The sequence below is a fragment of the Hyperoodon ampullatus genome (genome assembly GCF_949752795.1).
Source record: "Hyperoodon ampullatus genome assembly, chromosome: 6".
Taxonomy (NCBI): Eukaryota; Metazoa; Chordata; class Mammalia; order Artiodactyla; family Ziphiidae; genus Hyperoodon; species Hyperoodon ampullatus.
Window position 1 is genome coordinate 103,357,737 of NC_136919.1, and position 23,237 is coordinate 103,380,973.

The window sequence follows — 23,237 nt, forward strand, 5'->3', positions numbered from 1 at the left end:
TTGCAGGTTCTGCAAGGCTCGCCTGGTGTTTGGGGGATTCCCATTTGATGTGATGGAGGAAGAGCCTCTTTGAGCCACTTCCTGTTACTAAGTTGGGAGTTAGGAAATGCTGGGCCTGGATCACATTTTTTTGTTGGTAGAGGGTCATAAGGTGCCCTGCCATGAGGCTGTTCATCCATTCTGAGGGTCCCTAGGCAATTCACCTTCTCTAGACCTTTCAGAGATCTCCTCTGGTTGTCTCATATTATTTCCAGGATATATAGTTGTGCGTATAAAGGGGGAGCAGGGAGAGGGAAGTATAAACCATCTTATCTGGATTAGAAGTCCTCTGTGTGCCTTTTAAGTGCTCACCTGATTAGGTCAGGCTCACTCTGGATAATCTCCCAATCAACTGTGCTATATATCATAATCTAATAATGGGAATGATATTCCATCACATTCACAGGTCTCATACTCAAGGGGAGGGGCTCCTACAAAGATCATTGGGCATCATCTTAGAATTCTGTCGACCACAGAAGGTGCATGTGAATGTACTGAAGCATTAATTAAGCAATTATCATCCTTTGGAAGGTTTTAATCTGTTAGGATAGTATGAAAGCCAAGTATTGTTATAATTATTCTACTCACTTTAAATGAAGTATATCTGATATCAAAACTACTTCCTAAAAATCAGACTATTCAAACAACTTTCAGAAGTTAATGTAAATTTCAGAGGTTTGATCCAAGCCTTCATTTCTGGCCATGCAGATATCCTCTGTGTGAAAAATATGCTACCTCAAAGATGTTTTCAAAAACTTCACCACCACTCCCCATTTATATTTTGTAGTTATGTGCAAATACTGTGGCTGCCAGCAATTCACAGAGAAAAGAAAGGTCAGTGATGTTTCTGACTTTAACTTTTTAGAGAAGGTGTATACTTAACACTGCCTACATTTGTATAGGTTGCACATTGCACAAAATTTCTGATTATTGCTTTAGGTTATAATACAATGTACTCTCACCTATACCAGGATTGAAAAATTTAAGCAAAATTTTCTGGACTGGCCAATACAACCCCCCAAAAATAGTCTTCAGGCTGAATTAGGAGAAAAATCCTTCACTATGTTTAGGTTGGAAGGAAGCATGACCTAAATTTTGATTTCAAATACTCGGGGTTTTGGGTGATGGTTTTACTGGGGACAATTAGAATTGAACTATGTAGACATGTTTCTTGAAGCCAAGTTTTACCTTTAAGGCTTTCATATTGCAGCTTGTGAGGCTCCAAGCAGCAATTGGCTACTTTGGGTCATTCACACAAGGATTCAGAGTCATATATAAACCATAAAACCCTTTATAAGAAATCAGAATCTGTTTTAAAAATTAATTATATGAACTAAACATATATAGAAAGAAATTGAAGCTTGAATATATTTAAGAAGCAAAAATTAAAGACATACCTATAACTGCCCTTTATCCTTCGTTGTTTACAATCACAGCAAATCAAAGTGTGACATGTTTAAGGGAAAGGTAATTAAGTTCTAAGGCTTTGTCATCTTATCACTTTTAAAAATACAAGATCTGAGTAAATGAAAGGAAAATAGAGAGGGTTGTTAAAGAGCTGAGTCATAGAGTGGAATAGAGAACAAGCGGAAGCGGAAGAGGCAAGAAAGCATACACAGGCTGGGTTTGAAGAGAGTTGGGAATACTGGTTGTGGTAGAGGGTCTCTGATTTGCTTACCGGATCTACTCGCCATCCTTCTTAACCCTGCTTCGTGATTCCAGGAGGCTGATCTTTATCAGCTTCATGGACCAGTCTCTCTGTGTCTTCAGGTTGGGTTTGGTTAATATGAACTACTGATAAGTGATTAGAAGTCAGGAGGAAAGAAGGCAAGGGTATTTATTTCCATGATCTACCCCCTTCCAAACTTTAGGTTGGCAGTGGATGCCACATTTTCTAAGGTTACATCTCTTGTTGGGTGGGCTTCTCCTATAACTCGAAGACATTCTGGGTTGCAGGAACTGCTATCTCTCTATGCCCCTTCAAACCTAGTAGTTATAATACTGGCTTCTCACAGCTGCTAGCCTCAGGGTACTTCATCATCTCTTGGTTTCCCTTCATTCTTTACACACTTTAGTCTCTTCATTAAATGCTATTCCATCACTCTTTTAAAGTGTGCCATCAGTTTTTAGCTAGAACTGACTGATACATTGGTAGTGGGGAATAGGAGAAACGTTAAGGTAGTGTTAGGGAGGTGGGATAAACTGCTGTGGAGAGAGATAGGAAGAGAAGGGTTTCAAAGCTTTTTATGGCATTCTATGAATGTAACATGACTTCTTTATGTGAATGACTCTAATGTAGTGTTAAATGGCTTCTTAATTATTGATATTTGGTTGGGTTTCTGTTTCTTTGCATGCACAACCAGGATTGAACAGGGCTAAGAGATGTCTGGGATTTACATGACTAGATAATACTACTAGGATCTATCTAGATTCACTATATCATATTAAGACATCTCTCCCATGGAATCAGGAACATCCCAACCCAGTGCACATGCTAAGTTTTTATTGAAATTCAGTGAACTGCCGTGGTGTGAAATTAATTTTTATTGTCAGTCCCCTGCGTCGGCAGGCCGACTCTCAAGCCCTGCGCCACCAGGGAAGCCCTATAACACTTTATAGAGCTGAGAATTCAGATCTCAATCAGGATTTTCACTCTCATTGGAATCCACTACTTGCCTACGACAAATCGGACACGTAGAGTTCTCAGACAGCCAGCGATCAATGCAGTGAATGTGATATTCATGGGAGCAAGGTAGTATGCGAAGCTTGCTGTCTTCTGTGTACTCTGTAAGGCAAATGCTACAGGCTTTTAGTGCATCATTTTCACCAAAAGATCTTACAGCCAAATTGTCAATCTGTGCTTTGGTGAGTCCTGTAGTTTGGTATAGATCATCTTCATTTAAGAGGAAAAATTCTTGCAGATTATAGGAGGACCCAGAGTCACTTTCATCAGATATTATTAGGCTAATTTGTCTACCCCCTTGGCTGGTCTCTGATGATAAGCCTGATGATAAGTTTGTTTCTTCACTGCCTTCAAACATCAGTGAGCTAATTCCTGAATTTTCATCACTTGAGCTGGAACCGTAAATAGGACTAGAACTGGAACTAGACGTACAATTGGGGCTTGAATAACAACTCAGTGTGGAACTTGAATGGGTATCATAGCTAGCATTTGAATCAGAACCAAATGTACCACTACTACTACCATTAGGTGACTCTAGCCATTCCATGTTTTGACTTGGAGGTAAGACACTATGCTCTAAATTACTGTCACTGTCCATAAGGTTATTTGAGTTACTAAATTCTGTCATTGTCTGCCTTAATGTGCTCTGAATTGGAACAGATGTTGTATCACTTAAGCTAGTATTTAACATTCTGCAAACGGGATTTCTAATGGTATTGACATAAGCTCTCACACCTGCCTGCTCAGAATGTGAATACATATGCCTCAGTCCTCGTTCACTTTCAGAAGTGACAGTGTTGTTTGGTGTCTCAGATGTTAACTGAGTTCTACTAGCTCTGCTGTCTCTCTGAGAATATGCTCCAGAATGAACTTGTCCTACTTCAAGATTGAAGGGTATGGTTGGATATATTTCCCTCATTCCCCAAGATTCACCACTGCTGGTTGTATCTGGAGAATTTTCTCCATGAACGGCATTCCTTGTTCTAGAAGTTTCAATAAGACCGCTATTTTGCAACTCAAATCCAGTCATTTGCTGTCTCCATATTTCTTGGTGCTCAGTTCTAGAAAATCTCGCATTCTCACTTAGCAGAGGCTGCTCAAAATTCTGAGAGGGTATACTATGATTAAGTCTTTGTACACTTTCCCTAAGTGAACGTGGAGGCGACCAACTTTCAATTCTTGCTCTGGTTCTCCGATACTCTGGGCTCCTACTTCTTGCTCTTCTCTGACTTGTGGTAGGTGGGAATTCCATTAATGTTTCAGTTGTATCTTGTTCAGACATAGATGGTCTTGTAAATATTGATTCAGATTGTGGACTTTCCACTTGCCTTTGGCTGTCTTCCATATTTTCTCTTCTGGGAAGTCTTGCAGATGCTACATATTCATTCTCTGGATTTGGACTCCCATTATCAAGGTTAGCATTTATTTCTAAACTGAATATGAACTGATCACTTTTAGGATTAATTTGGCTCTCTTCTCTCCAAGATTGGTTTTCTCTTTGTCCACTTGTCATATTTTCAGTTTGTCCAGAACAGTTAAGCCAGTCTATTAGAGAGTCACCAGTAGACACGTCATGTGAAGAGTCTCCTCTGTCTGTTAACAAAAAAAATGGGGACGGTGCATAAAAGAACTACCAAAATTAGAACCATCATAAAATAGCACTCTGAAACTTTGTTTCAAAAACAAACAAAAAATGAGAACTTAAATACTCAGATGTTTTCAACTGATTTCACATTTATAGAGTTAATATTTTATAAACTGCACTGTGTAGATTTATAAGTAAAGGTAGAAAAGTTTCGATTCCATCCAAAAAGGGTGAGCTAATCCTAGATAAACTGAGAGAATTTTTTAAAAAGGGAATCCAGAGGAAGTCTACTTTTCAGTATTTCATCATATACACAGCCCTGTGTACCACTGTCGGAGGAATGTCAAGAGACTTTGTTTTCAGTCCACTGTCAAAACACTAATGCAATTAAACAAGGTAAACACCAGTTAAGGTACAATGCTAGTATTTTAGTTCAATTTACATTATTGTCTAATTTTCATTAGTCTCCAACATGACTACTTCTAGGCTCTTCACTTATGTGCTTTGGATAATCGATAAGCTGTTTTAAAATATAAGGTTATTGCCCAAACATAAACAAGTTTTATAGGTTTAAAAGTGTTTGCATTTTGAACACTTCTTAATGTTACCAAGATTTTTAACTGACATTAAATTGAAAGTCCGATCAAATGAATAGACTGAACCTAGCATGGTACCTATAAGACCATATTCAAGAGCAAAAGTATTATAGTCTCCTCTTCATTAGACTGCAAAATCCTCTACTTCTCACTGGGAGGGAAGCCACCAGACCTGAGGTTCGAGCAGGGTTTCTCAGCCTTAGCACTATTGACATTTTGGTGCTGGACAATTCTTTGTTTTGGGGAGCCATCCTGTGCATTGTGGGATCTTTGGCAGCATCCCTGGCCTCTGCCCACTAGATGCTAGTAACACCCATGCCTCCCCTGTGACAACCAAAAATATCTCTAGCCATTGTCAAATGTCCCCAGGTGTTGAAGAGAGCACAATTGTCCCCAGTGGAGAATATTTGTATTTGCTTTTTTTACATGTCTATGTAGAAAAAATAATTCAGGAAGTAGGAGGGACTTTCAGTTGAGGTAGAAAACCAAGAAAAATACAAATAGGCTACTTTGCACTGTTTCCCAATTAAAACAACCCAAATGTGAATCAGGAAAACAAACAAACATACCTTGACATTCTCACCAAAAATCAAGTAAATGCCAGTTCTTTTTATGAGAAGTTACTTACCAAATTAATGTAAGTCACTTCTGTATAATTTACCATTTACTATTATGAAGTTCCTTATTCATCCCATCCTATTCCCTCCAAAAGCAGAATATACCTGTATTTTCATCTGAGTCTTGTGGTGCGTTTTCTTTAATTAGCTGAAGTCTTCTCAGCAACTCTTCTTCCGTACTTTCACCTGGAATGCCTAGAAGATTGTTGTCTCTCATAAGTTCGTAATCTTCTTCACTCAGATTATTTACGAACCTGGAGAAATCTTCTTCCCGAACCAATCGGTCCGTTTGACTTATGTGTTGGGCCGAAACTCCATCTCCTTCATCGTTGGAATCCGAGTTTTCCATCTTAATAAACAAGTGGAAAATTATCTGAAATTCACGACGTGGTGTTGAAATTCACCAATGGTCGTTTCGTTTTCTTCGCTTTCTACTTCCTGCCAGAGTGTCCGGTTCCGACTCAGTCGGATGACCCTCCGCAGAGATTCCTCCCTTCTCCCTTCCCGACTCAGTTCTGTGGCCCCTGGTAACGCAACAGTTGGGAGCCGCCTCTAGCCCAGAACTTGCTAGACGTTGCCTAGGCACCCATTATCTTCCCCGCTGTTACCGAGTAGGGACTGGATTCAGGTTAGGTTTCATTTCATTCAAAACCAGCCAATGTTACTGAGGGTTTATAGTGTACCAAGCACCGTGCTTCACCTCGTTTCACCCACATGAGCCTATTCTCAGGTTTTCAGGAGGCGTTTTCAGGCTCTGATATGCTCTATTTATTCGTTACATTCCATTTGACTGCCTTCTTCAAAATGCCATGCCAAAGTCAGCCTAGTTCAATGCAGCAATTCTCATTTTCAGGTGCCCAGGGACCTCCGCCTTTTCTCCTCATGAATTTCTCAAATCCTAGACTCTCACTAAGAAAGCCCACAATTGTTGATAATTTACCAGGGCCCTGGCTGAGTCTCTTTAGTGTGTCCTCTCCCTTTTAACTGTTAATGGCTTCATCTTGCATTAGATGGTCCTTCAGTCTTGTTTCAAACAAACAAGAAACACCAAAACTTTGGCAGGCTTTTCTGCTCAGCCAGGGAATTCCTTCTCCACAAAAGCATCAGGTTCATTTTTGTCCTCCTTTCTCATAAATATTACAAATATTACTTAAACAAAACTAGCCAGAACATCACAGGAACTTTTAGGACAGATACATAATAGTTACTTTGTCTGCCACAGTGAGTACTGACTTTGCTGATTTTGTTGCATGTATCACCTGAAAGGCTTGGTGAAAATAAAATAATGCTCATTTGCAATGCTATCTGGAGGAGACCTCTAATTCACTCTCAGTACACAGCTTAGAAGTTTAAGGAGCTGTGTAAATTCACAGCTGTTGTTTTGTTCACAGTCCACAGCAGGCTTTCTTGTTTGTTCTAAAGGAGATGGAAGGATGGTAACTTTACTGGTGTGACAGTGAAGAATCTAAGTCTATGTCCTGCTTTTGACATTTGTTCGATGCCTCGTTTAACTTAAGCTAGAAAAATCAATCTTTCCCCTCTGAATCAAATCTCAGCAAGTCTTTGGATGAGAACAGAATCCCCTAGACTACCCTGCCTCCTTTATGGACTTCCGAGTGTATTTGTTATCTTTTACTGAAGTTATTATTTTCACAGGGGAAATCGGTTGTAAACTTGTTTGCTGTGTCTCAATCAAAACTAGCAGTATTATGAGTTTGTGATTTGTACTCTTGATGCAGGAAACCCTAACAATCGTTAGTGTTCTTGAGAGTGATTGATTCAGTTTAATTCAATTCAATCAATTCAAGTGTCAAGTATGTTTAGCGTTTGTTAAATGTCAGTCATATTATCGGATATTAAGATACAAAGATGAGTATATTTAAGAATCTGTTGTCATTAGAGTATAACAAACAATTGATCTACACAGAGGTAAAATTACAGTTTTGAGGAGAAAGTGATTTGAGTGAGAGAGAAAATCGGTTTCACTGCATTTGGGTTTTAAAGGATGAATAGGAGTTTTCTAAGTGAATGAAAGGGGGAAATATTTTCAAAAGTGAGAACAGCAACTGCTAACACTCATAAAACAACAAGGATAGTAGATTTTAATTACTAAAAAAAGACATTAGTTAAATTGGCAGAGCAAGGCCAAAAAATGGAGACCTTTATGACATGTTTAGAAGTTGGACTTTATCATTAGTGCAATGGAAAGATGTTGAAGTCTTTAGACAGTTGATGGTCAAATTTGCAATTTAGAAATAATATTGATAGTAGTGTTGAGGATGAATATGAAGGGCAAGAGTTCAGATGGGAGGGTCAGAAATAGATAGAGGGCAGCCTAGGCTAGTGATGACAAGGATCTGAATCAGGGCAAAGGAATATGATTAAAATGAAGGACTTTAACAGATCTCTAGGCAGCAAATCTGACTAAACCTAGTAATATGTGGGAAAGAGGGAAAAGTGGGGAGGGGGAGTATATGAGGGAAAGGCAGGGGTCAGGATTACTTCTGTATTTCTGTCTTTGCTTAGTGGACAGTGGTACCAATAAGAAGTAACACCTGATTCTGAAGTTGTATGGTTTAGCTTAAGAGGGAGCATGATTGCTTATGATTAGAATAGTATGCAAGTTACCTGAAGATTCAGAAAGTCTTACAGTCTTTCCAAGTTTAGGTACAGAAGCACATGAACTAATAGCCCCGGATGTTTGGTGTTCCCTGTAGTTGGCTCTCAGTGTCAATGACTCTACCTTCCTGAACTATTTGTTCCTGGTTATGTCCCAATTCTGGTGCAAGTAACAGGGTATAGGGATCATCATCCCAGAGACCTACTTATTGACCTTGATTATTTAAATAGAAGCCACCAATATAGCTGTGCTTTACACTTAGTTCTCTCATGTCTTGACTTTCCTTCTGAGTATTGCAGTGTAGGTTCAGTAGTTTTTCCTCTGGGTGGCAATATTGCTGCTTTGGCCTTTGTTCTATCCCTTGTCTTGATATCAGAAGTCTTCTGAAGATGTTTTTTCTTCACATCTCATTTCAGAGATGGGAGGTGCATCAGGAAGTCCGGAGGTTGACTAGAGCATCACTCTAAGTTGAGTTGGAGGGGAAGAGGTTGAAGATGGAAAGTTGCTTACTTTCAATCAGAGTCAAGCACTTAAAAATTTGGCCAATCCATTGTTTATGATGTGGTGAAAAAATGGGGTGTGTGTGAGCAGATTTGGCTGTTCTTTTATCCTGGTTGTAATAATGGAGTTTTGTAATCAGGAGTTTTCTTTTACTGACTCTGTCCAAGGAAGCTTCTGAACAGATTCTATGACTCAAAGGGAGACTGAAAATAAGCAAGAGATAGCATTCTCCCTGAATATGGGTAAAAGGAGTTCCGTGGCTTTAGAACTGTAAGAAATGATCAAGACATATATTCCAGATACCTATTGCAGTATAACAATCCATTCCAAAACGAGTGGTAGATACAATAGAAACCATGTTGTTATAGTCAGGACTTTGTGAGCTAAGAATAAAGATAAAGAATACTGGGGATGGCTCATCTCTGCTCCATCATGACTGGACCTCAGCTGTGGTGGCTTGAATGATTGGAGATAGATTAGACAACTTGACTGGTGTCATATGTCTGGGGCCTTGGTTCTGGCTAAGTTTTCTTTGAGTCACATCTTTTGGTGCTGAAATGTCCAACCAAGATGGCATCTTCATTCACAAATCCGGGGCTTGAGTTGGGCTGCACAGGCTGAAAAATCTGGGGCTGGTTTTCTCTCTGTCTCTGTCTTTCTCCATGAAATTTCTCAGTGTAGTTTTGGAGTCTTAGCAACCTGGATATCTCAAAGTAGTTGAACTCTTACATAGTGAGTGGCTTCACCCAAAGTAAACATCTCAAGAGACTTGGCTGGAATCTGTAAGGCTTCCTATGACTTAACCTCACAAGTGCAAGAACACCTTTTCTCTTGCATTCTGTTGATTGAATAAGCCACTGTATCAGCCCATATTCAAGAAGTGGGACACCACATTCTACCTTTCAATAGAGAGGTAACAAAGATTTTATGGTTACTTTTAATGTACTATAGCACATGATGAAAAAAATCTTATAATGATGACTTTTCAGTTTAAGTGGAAATTAATCTCTCCCTCTGTCTTCTGAATTGCATTATTCTCTGGGTAAAGATAAAAAAAGGGAGGACATAAAATCTGAAGTTCTTTGCATTCAGCCTGATTTTAAAGATACCCGATTATGGATCTTTTTATTATGTAATAGTTTTCCCACATCAGAGACCACTGGTAATATTAAGAGCTATTTACTGAGCAACTGTAGTTGCTAGACACTCTGCTTGTGTTTTAACTTATTTGATCTCAAGCCCCATGCAAGATAGGTATTAGTATTCTCAGAGATAAAGGCATTGAGGCTGACGCAAATTAAGTGATTTTCTCAACGTTACAGTAATAGATGGTATGTTTAGGTTCAGACAAGGTCTATAGGATGACTCTCACGGTTTCGCTCTACTCTGCTATGTTTAATGAAAACACAATTTTAGACATCATTACACAAATGTAGTAAAATCTCAGTTAAATGAGATGCTTGAATCATGTTTGATCATTTTCGTGTGCCATTTCAATTCTGCTTTGGAGTTAGTCTAGAATATCTTCGTTTTAACTTAATAAAGAGTAATTTTAAATCAAGAAGTAAACATAATTAAAGCTTGATAAGATATTTCATATTTTTATGTCTTTTTCTTTCCTACCAGAAGGATGGGTTAAAACCTTGAAAGCATTGATGCAGAAAAATGAATCTAAATATGCATGTCTCATGGAATCTACTGGAATTGGTTCTTTGACACAAATACTTGTTTTGAATCTAAACACGAAATTCTTGTTAATTGAAATCACAACCTTTCCACTTACATAGGCTTGACACTAGGAATTAGTTTCATCTCTTCCTTATGCTTACCTCTAATTATGGAAATAAAAATGTATTTATTTAGCAAGGTCTCATCCCTCTTATGATTTCCTTTCTTCCTGGTTCTGCTCAGATTTAGACTTTTGATAGCTTTTCTATTAGTGCTGTGTCAGTGGTTAGTTTGCTTCTATGCTTTCTCTAGTTTTGAACCATTTTACACACTTTCTCTGAGGCATGCTCCAGGTTTGTTATTCACAAGCAAGTTAGTTCATATTTCTGCACATTTGTTTATCTGTAAAGTCTTAGCTCCTAGATTATTGTAATAAATAAATAAACTGACATATACATAAATAATATTCTGTTTGTTTGAAAAGCACTCTGACTTTTTGTGAAAGAGACTCACTTCCCAATTTTAAAGCATTAATCTGAGGAACAGGGGCCTGCTGGAATACTCCCCAGGGACAGAGGCTGGCGGGTGCCATCTTCCTGCTCTCTCTCTGCCTTGATAAAACTGAAAGGTGCCATCTTTTTTCCCCTTTTTCCTTTCCTGCAGGTGACAACTTTGTGCTCCAACCAGCTGGCTCCTTCTTCCCTGCTCTTCCTCTGTCTTGCTATATATATATATTTTTTTCTTCTTCTTCTTCTTCTTTTCTTTTCCCTCTTTCCCTTTATTCAAATGGTGTCATCTTTGCACTCTTCCCACCGCCTCACTCAGCCAGTAAGCATCATCTTCACACTTTCCTTCTGATGTGCTCCAGAGAGCCAGAATCTCCAAGACAGGAGATCCCATTTTTGTGGCCTCCACTCAGGGGATGCTCCTTGATCACCTGGCTCTGGAGGCCAGGAGGGATTTCTTTTCTGGGTCCCATGGGACTGTAACAATTGGAGAGACAGTTCTTGGCAGGATACCACCCCCAGGATGTACCACTACACATCAGACTGAGACACAGCCCCAGCCTTTACATGAAAAAGGCTCATTTGCTAGTAGGGACAAGACTTAAGAGCAGGCTTCAGGTTTAGCACACATCTAGAGGCTACGAATGTGCTCTCAGGGAAGGTAGGCTTTGGGTGCCATCTCTCCACCCTCACTCTGCCTTACTACAGTTCACTGGTATCTCCCAGAATGGAGCTTGTACACTTCTCTGAAGCACTGTTTTCTTGTGACTGCTCCCCAGGGAACACCTTCAGATTGCTTGCTTCTGGGGCACAGCAGGGCTTACACTTGCAATCTCACAAGGCTAAATATATTTGCATTCTTTAAAAGCTGCTACCAAATTTTCTGGCTTCCTATCAACCTGAATCTAGGTGCTGCCTGAGATCCTCCACTTTGGGTTGCTCATTTGTCTTGGCACACCCTCAACTGCTGGGATGGTGTGCCAGGTCTATTAAAAATAAACTGCTTAGACAATCACAAAGATTTGAGAGGCAACCAAGAGTAGACAGGGTTAAATGACAAGGTTCATCTGTCACACAGCTCTTCAAGACTGGGAGATGTGGCTATTTCACTTAATGCATAGAAACCAACACAGAGAGTCAAGCAAAATGCAGAAAGTGAGGACTATACTCCAAAAAAAGAACAAAATAAAACCTCAGGGAAAAATTTTAATGAAATGAACATAAGTAATTTACTTGATAAAGAGTTCAAAGTTATGGTCATAAAAATGCTCACTGAACTCAGAAGGAAAATGGATGAAAACAGTGAGAACTTCAACGAAGAAACAGAAGATATAAGAAAGTTCCAAATAGAAGTCACAGAACTGGAGAATGCAATAATTGAACTTAGAAATACAGTAGATGAAGCACAAGAAAGAATAGGTGAACTCAAAGACAGGTCAGAGGAACTCATCCAATCAGAGAATAAGGAGGAAAAAAGAATGAAAATAATGAATATAGCTTAAGGGATTTATGGCACATCAAATGGAATAACATTCACCTTATAGGAACTCCAGAAGGAGGAGAGAAAAGGGGGCAGAAAACATTTGTAGAAATAATATCTGAAAACTTTTCCTAACCTGGGGAAAGAAACAGACATCCAGATACAGGAAGCCCAGAGAGCTCCAAAGCAGATCAACCTAAAGAGATCTATACCAAGAAATATTAAAATTAAAATGTCAACGTTAAAGATAACAAGGGAATCTTAAAATCACCAAGAGAAATACAACTTGTTATATAACTTGTTATATACAACTTGTTATATAACTACATCAACCTAAAAAGCTTCTACACAGAACAATAAACAATCAACAAAATGAAAGGGCGAGCTACAGAATGGGAGAAAATATTTGCACATCATGTATGTGATAAGGTGTTAATATCCAAAATATATAAGGAACTTATACAATGGCTATATATATATATATATAGATATATAGATATATAGATATATAGATATAGATAGATATAGATTTTCAAACAATTCAATTAAAACTTGGGCAGAAGAACTGAATAAAAATTTTTCCAATGAAGACATCCAAATCACCAACAGGTTCATGAAAAGATGCTCTACATCACTAATCACCAGGGAAATGCAAATCAAAACTACAACGAGATATCAACTCAAAGAGACTAAGAGGTAACAAATGTTGACAAGGATGCAGAAAAGGAAACCCTTGTACACTGTTGGTGGGAATGTAAATTGGTACAGCCGCTATGGTAAACAATATGGAGTCTCCTCAAAAAATTAAAAAGAAAACTACCATACATTAGCAATCCTGCTTTGGGTATATATATATATATATCCAAAGAAAATGAAATCACTATTTCAAAGAGATATCTGCACTCGCACGTTCATTGCAGCATTATTCACAATTGCCGAGAAATGGAAACAACCAAAGTGTCCATACATGGATAAATGGATATAGATGATGTGGTACGTACATAGATGGAATATTTTTCAGCCATGAAAAAGAAAAAAATCCTGCCACTTGCAACAACATTTATGGATCCTTGGGGCATTATGATGAGTGAAATAAGTCAGAGAGAGAAAAATAAATACTGTATGATATAACTAAATTGTAGACTCTAAAACAGCCAAACCCAGAGAAACAGAGAATAGAATGGTTGTTGCCAGGGGTTGGGGTTGGGGGAAATGGGGAGATGTTGACCAAAGGGTAAAATATCCAGTTAGCACATGAATTTCTGGGAATCTAATCTACAGCATGGTGACTGAGGTTAACAGAACTGTATTATATACTTTAAAGTTGCTAAGAGAGTAGATTTTAAATGTTCTCACCGAAAAAAAAAATGGTATTTATGCGAGGTAACGGAGTTGTGTTAACTAGCTCCGCTGTGGTAATCATTTCACAACATGTAACATACCAACAGGTTGTACACCTTAAACTTACACAATGCTATATGTCAATTACATCTCAATAAAGTTAGAAAAAATACAGAAAACAGACTGTTGCACAACATTCAAGCAAAAATACTAGTTTTGGGCTGCTTTTTCTTGAATTTAGTCATCGTTCCTTCTCGAATCTGTTTTGTATCACATGATAGCAGACTCATACAGGCAGCTTACTTCTGATCAGGCGCAGCCAAAAAGAAGCAACTGAGGGTATATGGGAGTTTAGGGATAAGCTACGAGATTTCTCCCTTTCTTCCTCTACTTTGTGAAGATTCTCCAGCAGCAACTTTGTAACTTCCACGGCTCCAACTCCAATGAGACAGAACTGGTATGGTCTGACATTGATGATCATTTAACCTGGCCCTGGACTCCTTTACAACCCTCTGCTTAACTCTGCCTTTCCAGCATAGGGGTAAAAGTAAATTCCTGTTCCTACTAATCACTCCATTATCTAGGTGGCCCTTCTTTACTTCTCAGAAGTTTCATCACTGGTGCTCTTAATACCCTGTATTAAATTTATTTGCAAAGACTTGAAACAATTTCTATTTTATTTGTTATGGGCAAATACAGTATAATAAAATTTCCAAATATTAAAAAAATTAGAAGAGACATGAAATCTCAAAATGGGGAAATGTTAGCCACGTTTAGGAAGAAAATGTACTAATATTATTGGAGCAGAGAATTCAGGAATTGGAAGATAACACTAATGAGTTTGGAAGGTATAAGACTGTGGAGAAGTTTGAATGGTGGGCTTCATGCCACAGGAAATAGGGAGTGATTCAAAGTTCTATAAGGATTGTGCTCACTTCAGCAGCACATATACGAAGTTTTATAAGATTAATCTGAAAGTGGTAGGCAGTTTGGAGTATGTGATGGAGTGATGTCAAAGAAAAATTGCACCAGATGGTTAAACAGACAAGGAGTACTTTACTCAAGATGACTCTGTAATAAGGGAGAGAGACTGAACTCCGTTCTGCTGAAACAAAAGGCATGGAAGTTTTTAGATGCCAGGATGAGCTGTAGGAAAAATAGTAGAGGATGCTGGAGAAGAGGTTGGTCAATATAATTAGACCATCTCTGTTTGCTTTGGCTCTTATCAAAGTTAGGCTCCTATACTCCCCACAGAGACTGGGAACTAGGGGCAATACCTTTCTTGAAGGTTATATTTCAAAGAGCTGACTCCCAGGTCCTTGAGAAAGACATTTCTGGGTTGGAAAATTATCAAGTGACTAGGAGAAAATTTACCTCTCAAAGGGGCAGAGAAAGAATTTACAATTTCAAGTTTCTTAAAGTAAATGTTTTCAGAAAAGGGAGGTTAGGGGCCTATGGTAAAGAAAAAACCTGTCTGAAGTTTAGCCAAACTGAGGGACACATTAAGGCCATCTTGATCAGTAGTTAAAATTAGCATTACCTTCAGGAAGGTTATTTTATAAAGAAAAGCAATGCTTTATAAACTTTCTCAGAAGAATCAAAAGTAACTGTCTGCTAGTTAGATACAGGTCAGGAATAATGAGAAAGGGCAGTTACAAAGTTAACTAATGTTCTCTGTGTTGTAGCTTTAATAAAGATGAAATAAGTAGAAAAAATAATCCATTGGTACACGGTGAGAGCCAACTGGATGGATTGCCCAATTAGAAATACTTCTTTATTTTCTAGTCATTATCAGTCAAGGATTAACAAACCTACTTTTATTAGATATACTTCTGTCTAGGGATTGAGAAATATCAATTATTTAAACTTAATCACTACTTTATTTCTGTGAGATTTTTAAAAATATACTTTGGGGAAAAGTAATGGAAGAGTGATATAGCACTAAAACATTGAAGTGAATGACATAATAAGATCCTATCTTTCTCAATTTAAGGAGAAAAAAAGGGAGGGCAAAAGAAATGGGCAGAAAGTAAGTTTACCTACCAGTCATTGTGTCAAGTGTTTTCATATATTTATCTAATTTAATACTCACAAAACAATGACACATAAGGAAGATATTTATCCCAGTCCGTAGATGAAACTCTGTTTACAAAGTAATATATCAACCAATTGTAGAGCTGACCCTTGAATTTAAGGCCTTACGTCTGTGGAAATGCAAGAGCCAAACCCTGCTAATACAAGGTGCTTAGAATAGGTAGTCTTCAGTGAGCAGGAAAATTAGAGCATGCGTGAACTGATGACAAGTTTTGCTGATCTAGTAGCTTTGTGAGATTTGTCTAGATTCAAAGGCCCTTGCTCTACTAAACCATCAAATTAGAGGTGGTCTCCTTCTTAAACAACCAATATTTGCAGAGCTATTCAGACTTTGGGTCATGGTATTTTTTCAAGGATTAACTATTATCACTGGCTTTTCAAATTTTAACTTTAGAAAGTCCTTGCTTTTGTTGGAAGCAATGTTAAATTTGGATGCAGTTGTTTGCAGTGATGAAACTTGGTCGCCCTCTGGAGGCTATTCTCAGGTCCGACTAGCATACCTTAATTTTGAGAAAGAAGTCAGGTCTTAACAATTTAACAACTCATTTTAAATGTGTGGAAATTATGTATATACATTATACTTTTTTAGAGGTTACAAAACATTGAGTTCAAAATGCTCAAAATATTTTAAAATGCTGAATTAAACGTTTTATGGCATAGCATGTTTTGAATTCCTGTTCTCCCTTTGGAAATGGAGATGGTCATCATTCTCCTTTTATCATGCAATATCTATACTGGGACTAAAACCGTTATTTTTCCTCCCCTATTATAGGAACACATGGGCAATTAGTTCTATAAATTGAATGATAAAACATATGACACAATACTATACACTCAATTACTACTAAGATCTTTCATTTTAGGCTTAAAAAAATCTCTAAATTTCCAATTAAAAAATTTTTTTTCTTTCTCTCAGAGATAAAACATCAGAGCTTACAAGAACCCTTAAAAACAGAATGGCTCAAAGGATGAAAATGTTTTGCTCCCTAGTTCATTCTTGTTCAGTTTTCTTGTAGAAGGTGTATTATACCAGTTAGTGTAAATTATACAAGCAAAGTTCTTGCCATATATTGGTGACAGCTTTTCTACATAAAGTAAGCAGTTAAGGGGCTTCCCTGGTGGTGCAGTGGTTAAGAATCCACCTGCCAATGCAGGGGACACGGGTTCCAGCCCTGGTTCCGGAAGATCCCACATGCCGCGGAGCAACTAAGACCGTGCGCCAAAACTACTGAGCCTGCGCTCTACAGTCCGTGTGCCACAACTATTGAGCCTCCGCTCTAGAGCCCATGCGCCACAACTACTGAAGACCGCGCACCTAGAGCCCATGCTCCGCAACGAGAAGCCACCGCGATGAGAAGCCCGCACACTGCAACAAAGAGTAGCCCCCACTCTCCGCAACTAGAGAAAGCTCGCGTGCAGCAACGAAGACCCAACACAGAGCCAAAAATAACAAATAAATAAATAATTTTTAAAAAGTAAGCAGTTATGAGCTGCTATAAACCTACTGTTTCTTTACTTGATTTAAATGAATTTAATTCTTTAAATAACTGAGCAGGTAGAGAATTTAGACTCAGCCATTATTAGAGGCACCTTATACAACCAAAGTGGTATAAAAACCCTGTAACATGAAAGTGTTGTGGAGGTCCTTCTGGTCTTCTGAGACCGGGACACCTGTACCTTTATGTCCCATTTATAAATGTTCCTGTATAATGTTTGGGATGCTGAAATATTTGATGAGATAGATACACCATGCCTATTACATGCCTTCCCTATATCTCTCTCAACTACATCCCTCTAATGAGTTGGTGCAGCTCCAAGGCTCTATCCAGTAACAAGGTAGTGTCAGGCAGTGCTTGTTGTACTCACTGGCTTTTAATCCTCCAACTGCCTTGTAGTCTCCTCCTTCACACCTTGATGCTTAGAAATGGCATATTTCCTGAGGAAGAGGTTTCTAGGGAGTCCTGTATACTTGCTTGAAATGGGGACAGGAGGATGGAGGAACAGAAGGGAAGATATAGGGAAGATGAACGGATTTTTTGTTTATATAAATTTTTCTGCCATAAAAACTATAGGTACCAAGCAAAGCAATCAGGGAAATTTATATTCATGCATTAATTTACCACTTACAATGATGAGTCGATAGAGAACATTAGATAGATTAAGGAAGTATCTAGGAGGTAAAATGGATAAGATTGATAATGGATAGGATATAGTGGCTGATGCGAGAGGTTGAACTCAAGGATTATTGTTAGGTGCCTGGTTTATACAACTGGGTGAATGGTGTCACTACACACTAAGACAAATGAAAATGAAGGAGGAGAGATTCGGCAGTTTAGGGAGACCATGAGTATTTAGCTTTATGTATATTTTAAATGCACAGATTTAGATGTTAAATAGGCAACTGGATTTACAGAATTCAGATTAGAGGTCTCAGGTACACAAATGTCCAAACGTTATGGAGTTGTTAACTGAAGCTGTGTGTTTCTGTGAAATCATATTATGAGTTCTAGAGTGAGAGGACATAATGGCCTAGAACTGAATTTTGAAGAATTTCAACATTTAATGTCTGAGGAGAAGGATACGTACCTGCAAAGAAGATAGAGAATGAACTGCCGCAGAGATTAAAGGAAAACCAGAGGAGTTTTTGGGTCAAGGAAAATCAAGTCTCAAAGACAGAAGCAAATCCTACTTACAGGTCAAGTAAGTAGGAGATAAAATTTTCACATCGCATCCATGGATTTGGAAATAACTTATGAAGTACCTTTTTATTGGAGTAATAAAAGATGGATTCTATTGGGAGTGGGTTGAAGCATGAGAAGGAAGTCATAAAGTGAAGATATCAAATATAGATAAACATTTTTAAACAGCTTTATGGAGGTACAACTGATGCACAAAAAATGGCCCATGTTTAATGTATACTATTTGATGAGTTTGGACATATGCATAAATCCATGAGACAATTAACACAATCAAGGTAATAGACATATCTGTCCCCTCCAAAAGCTTCCTTGTGTCCCATTTTTTCTGTGTGTGGTAAGAACACTTAACATGAAATTGACCCTCTTAACTAATTTTAAGTGCTTAACACTATTGTTAACTACAGACACTATTTGTACAGCAGATTTCTCGAATTTACTCATCTTGTATAACTGAAAATTCATACCTGTTGAACAACAGCTCCCCATTTCTCCCTTTCCCCAGCCCCTGGCAACCAACATTCTATTCTCCACTTCCATGAAGTCTGATTATTTTAGATATCTCATATAAATGGAATTATGCAGTATGTGTCCTTCTGTGACTGGCTTATTTACTTAGCATAATGTCCTCCAGGTTCATCCTTGTTGCCACAATGGTAGAACCACCTTCTTCTTTTAAAGTTGAAAATATTCCATTGTAAATATATACTACATGTTTTGAACCATTCATCTGTCGATGGACATTTTGGGAAAAGCTTCTTGACATTGATCTTGGCAATGATTTATTGGCTATGACACCAAAAGCACAGACCACAGAAGCAAAAATAGACAAGTAGAACTACATCAAAATAAAAAGCTCCTGCACAGCAAAGGAAACAACCAACAGAATGGAAAGGTAACCAATGGAATGGGAGAAAATATTTGAAAATCATATATCTGGTAAGGGGTAAATATCCAAAATTTATAAGGAATTCCCACAACTAAGTAGCAAATAAAACAAATAACTCGATTAAGAAATGGGCAAAGAACTTGAATATACATTTTCCAAAGAACACATATGAACGGCCAAAATGTATATGAAAAGGTACTCAGCATTGCTAATCATCAGGGCAATGCAAATCAAAATCACAAAGAGATATCACCTCACGCCAGTTAGGATGCTTAGTTTCAAAAATACAAAGGTAACAAGCACTGGAGAGAATATGGAGAAATTGGATCTCTTGTACACTGTTGGTGGGAATACAAAATGGTATATAGTCACTATGGAAAACAGTATGGAGGCTTCTCGAAAAATTAAAAATAGAACTATCATATGATTTAGCAATCCCACTTCTGAATGGATATATGTATATATATATGTATATATATATATGTGTGTGTGTGTGTGTGTGTGTGTGTATAAGAGAACTGAAATCAGGATCTCAAAAAGATTGCACTCTCATGTTCATTGAAGCATTATTCACAATTGCCAAGATATAGAAAAACATTTTCAAGAATTATTTTAAAAACTGTGCCTTTGAAGAAGAGATAGTGTGGTAATTAGTAATAGAAGTCAGGTGGAGAAAGGTGAGTTTGGTTTTGCTTTTCTTTTTTGCTTTACTCTTCTTTATTATTTTTCCCAATTTGGAAGATTTTAGAATGTTTCAAAAAGATAGTGGAAAAGATCCAGATTAGAGAAGGTATTGAACAAAATAAGGATCCTTAGAGAGTGCAAGGTGATGCAATCCAAATCAGGAGTAAGGGAATTGGGTTTAGTAGGAATAGAGCTTCTGTTCTGTTAAATTACCAAAGGAGATAAAGATGGCAGCAGATGTAGTAACTCTATTATGTTAATTAACAGGAAATTTCTCCTAATGTTTTTTCTTTTCTTTTCTGTGAATTAAAAGAGATTATCTCCTGATATTATAGCAAATGGTGGGGACATGCCATTTAAGAATACTGCAATAGCTGAATCACTTTGTTATACAGCAGAAACTAACACAACATTGTAACGCAATTATACTCCAACAAAGATTAAAAAAAAAGAATAATGCAGAAAGAGAGAACAAACTGTAAAGAGTGAGAAATGATGGGTCCAGATTAATGTAGCAGAATTAAAGGGCAATATTAAAGGACCTTTTAGGTTAGTGATCATGAATTTATAAAGGAAACAATCTAAACTATTATACACTTTACTTGGGAAGACTTTGAAAGCTGGAGATCAAGAAAAGAGAAAGCAATGGTTTGGGTTGATCCAGCATAATTAAAAGACACTGGAACAGGGCTAGGGACAAACACACTATTAGATAATGGACATTGGAATGTAAGAGAGTAAGGAGAGATACAAAAGCAGTATCAGGAGAAAGCAAGGGAGTAAACAGACTTGCGTCAAAGTACTATCATAGTGGTGGGGTATTTGAACAAGTGAACTGGAATGTGAGAAGTTATTGTAAAGGGATGGCATATTTGTGTTAATAATTTTTAAAGACTATTTCTCTTTTTCCAGCTCTGATTTTTATTTTAGAGGACTGACTCCTGAAAACTCGGTTTCCCAGGATTCACTGACAACTAGCTTCCAATTAATTTTGAGTAAAGGAAGGACTGGTGAGAGTTTGGAAGAAGGGGTTAGGGGAGAACCCAGAATGCCCTCTTTCTTTGAGTTGTACATACAACTGAGGCTTCGTCTCCCTCATGCATCCAATTCCTGCTCAAGGGCTTCTCCCTCCATGTTCCAGGCACCCACCAGCAGTCTCTATATTCATTACAGTTCTGCTTAGGGGATTCAGTCTTTCCAAACTCTAGGTTGCCTTCCTATTTCATTTGACTCCAGATTTTATAACTTTTGAAACAAGCTCCTTTTATTAAAATCTACTTTCTAAACTTCCTGAAGCAGATTTCCTGTCCTGCATGAGTAATCCCAGGAAAAAGATGCTCAAGATGGGACTCTGGAATAAGGTTTTGAGCTTGAATGTAGTAGTGACTCCATTGCCAATGCAAAGACAAGTGCTTCTTCCGAGTAGTGGAAGCAATAAATAAATTACCAGCAATATTTGCTTTGAACATATTGCCAGTTGAAGACAATACTTTTACGTGTCAAGTGGCAGCTGATTTTGTCTATTACAGCAGTAATAACTACAAGCACCACGGGGACCATTAGCTGCTTCTTATAGCACCAGAGAGCTTACAAAATGAAAATGTTTACACTTAATGTTAAAAGGTGTTAGGTGTTTAAACTCTCAGATCGAGGCATGGGAAGACACAGAGAGCCACACTGAGGACCTTAAAATTTTCTCATGTCTTATAGCTACACAGCAGACATGGCTGAGGATCAAGTTTCAAATCTAAAAGTGTGGGTTGCAGAATTAAAATGCAAGTTCAACGTACATCTGTGCTAAGTCTCACAGATTAATATCAGGACATTGATCAGGAAGAGCTGGGTATTAAGATAAGGATATATTGAGTATTTAGGATAAGTGCAGGTAGGCAGACTCAGATTAATATCAAAATTTTTAACCCAAATCTTCCTGTGGTTTCCTCGCCAAAGGAAGCCACCCTTCTTCCTCCCCATTTGAGGAAACTAACCTTCCCTTACTTAACATATCTCTAAAGACCTCATCTAAATAGGTTAGTTTTCAAGGAAATTTCTACTTTTCTCAAGACCCACCCACATCAGCACTTACTGCATCCTAATAACTACAGTCAGATTCCACCAGGCCCCAGGAGGCAAGTATAATGTCCACCCTGGCAGGAGTTAGCATATACATCAGAAGAAATGCTATATCCTGCTAATGTGTATCAGCAGAAACCTGTAGAATGTGTGTGTGGCATCTGTTTTTTTGGGGGGTTTTTTGTTTGTTTTTTTGCGGTACGTGGGCCTCTCACTGTTGTGGCCTCTCCCGTTGTGGAGCACAGGCTCCGGACGCGCAGGCTCAATGGCCATGGCTCACGGGCCCAGCTGCTCTGCGGCATGTGGGATCCTCCTGGACCAGGGCACGAACCCATGTCCCCTGTATCGGCAGGTGGACTCTCAACCACTGCGCCACAAGGGAAACCCTGGCATATGTTTTATAGGTGCTAGACTGAGAAAGATGGAATATAAAGTTGGGAGGGGTTGAATTTATTATAAAGAACTTACCTGAGATTCAAAATATTAGCTCTAGCTGATGGAATTGGCTCTAATCGTTGGCCTGTTTGGCTGACTGAAACATAGATTCAATAGTCAGCAACATTCAAAGAGGGCAAGATGCCATAATTTATCTGACAGAATGTAGACAAGGAATCCATGTACTTAAAATGAGAATGTTGGAGTGGATTAATTATGTAAAACCCACTCAACTATCCCACAGTTATGCCCCCACAGAGGTCATCGATAACATTCTTCTTCAAGACATTAAGACATTCTTTGATGAGAGAAATACAAGCATCCTTGAAAACCTCTGTGGCATCTGTCTTCTGTGGGCTAAAGATGACAATGCGGGATAGCACCAATGAAATGGCCCCCGTGCTTTTAACAGGAATATGGGGTTACAGAGTAGCAGAGGTTAAGTGGTAGCATTTAATATGAGAAACAAGGTGAGTGCAATTATCATAAAGGTCAGCAGGGCAGAGTGGCACTATTTTGACCCAAAGTGACTTCCAGCAGTAACAGATTAATCACATTTACACTGGAAATTACATTGATGAGCAGGCTTGAACTGTATAAATGAAAATAAAATTCAAGCACAATGAGCAGAAACCTGCATTGATTTTCCAGGAATGAAAATTACAGCCTCGCCCAGACCTAAACCAGAGATCAGGTGCCTATAATAGCTTCAGAAACTTTGCTGCAACAC

At 38.2% G+C, this 23,237-nt stretch overlaps 1 protein-coding gene across 1 annotated transcript; it reads right to left on the bottom strand.

Moving 5' to 3' along the window:
• Positions 1–2,675: 2,675 nt before the first annotated feature.
• LOC307054865 (E3 ubiquitin-protein ligase RLIM-like) lies at positions 2,676–5,869 on the bottom strand (the record flags this gene model as incomplete). The annotated part of the gene is made up of 2 exons (XM_079706735.1): positions 2,676–4,315; positions 5,626–5,869. 2 exons carry the CDS (start codon positions 5,867–5,869, stop codon positions 2,676–2,678), a joined length of 1,884 nt encoding a protein of 627 aa, XP_079562861.1.
• Between the last annotated feature and the right edge of the window lie 17,368 nt (positions 5,870–23,237).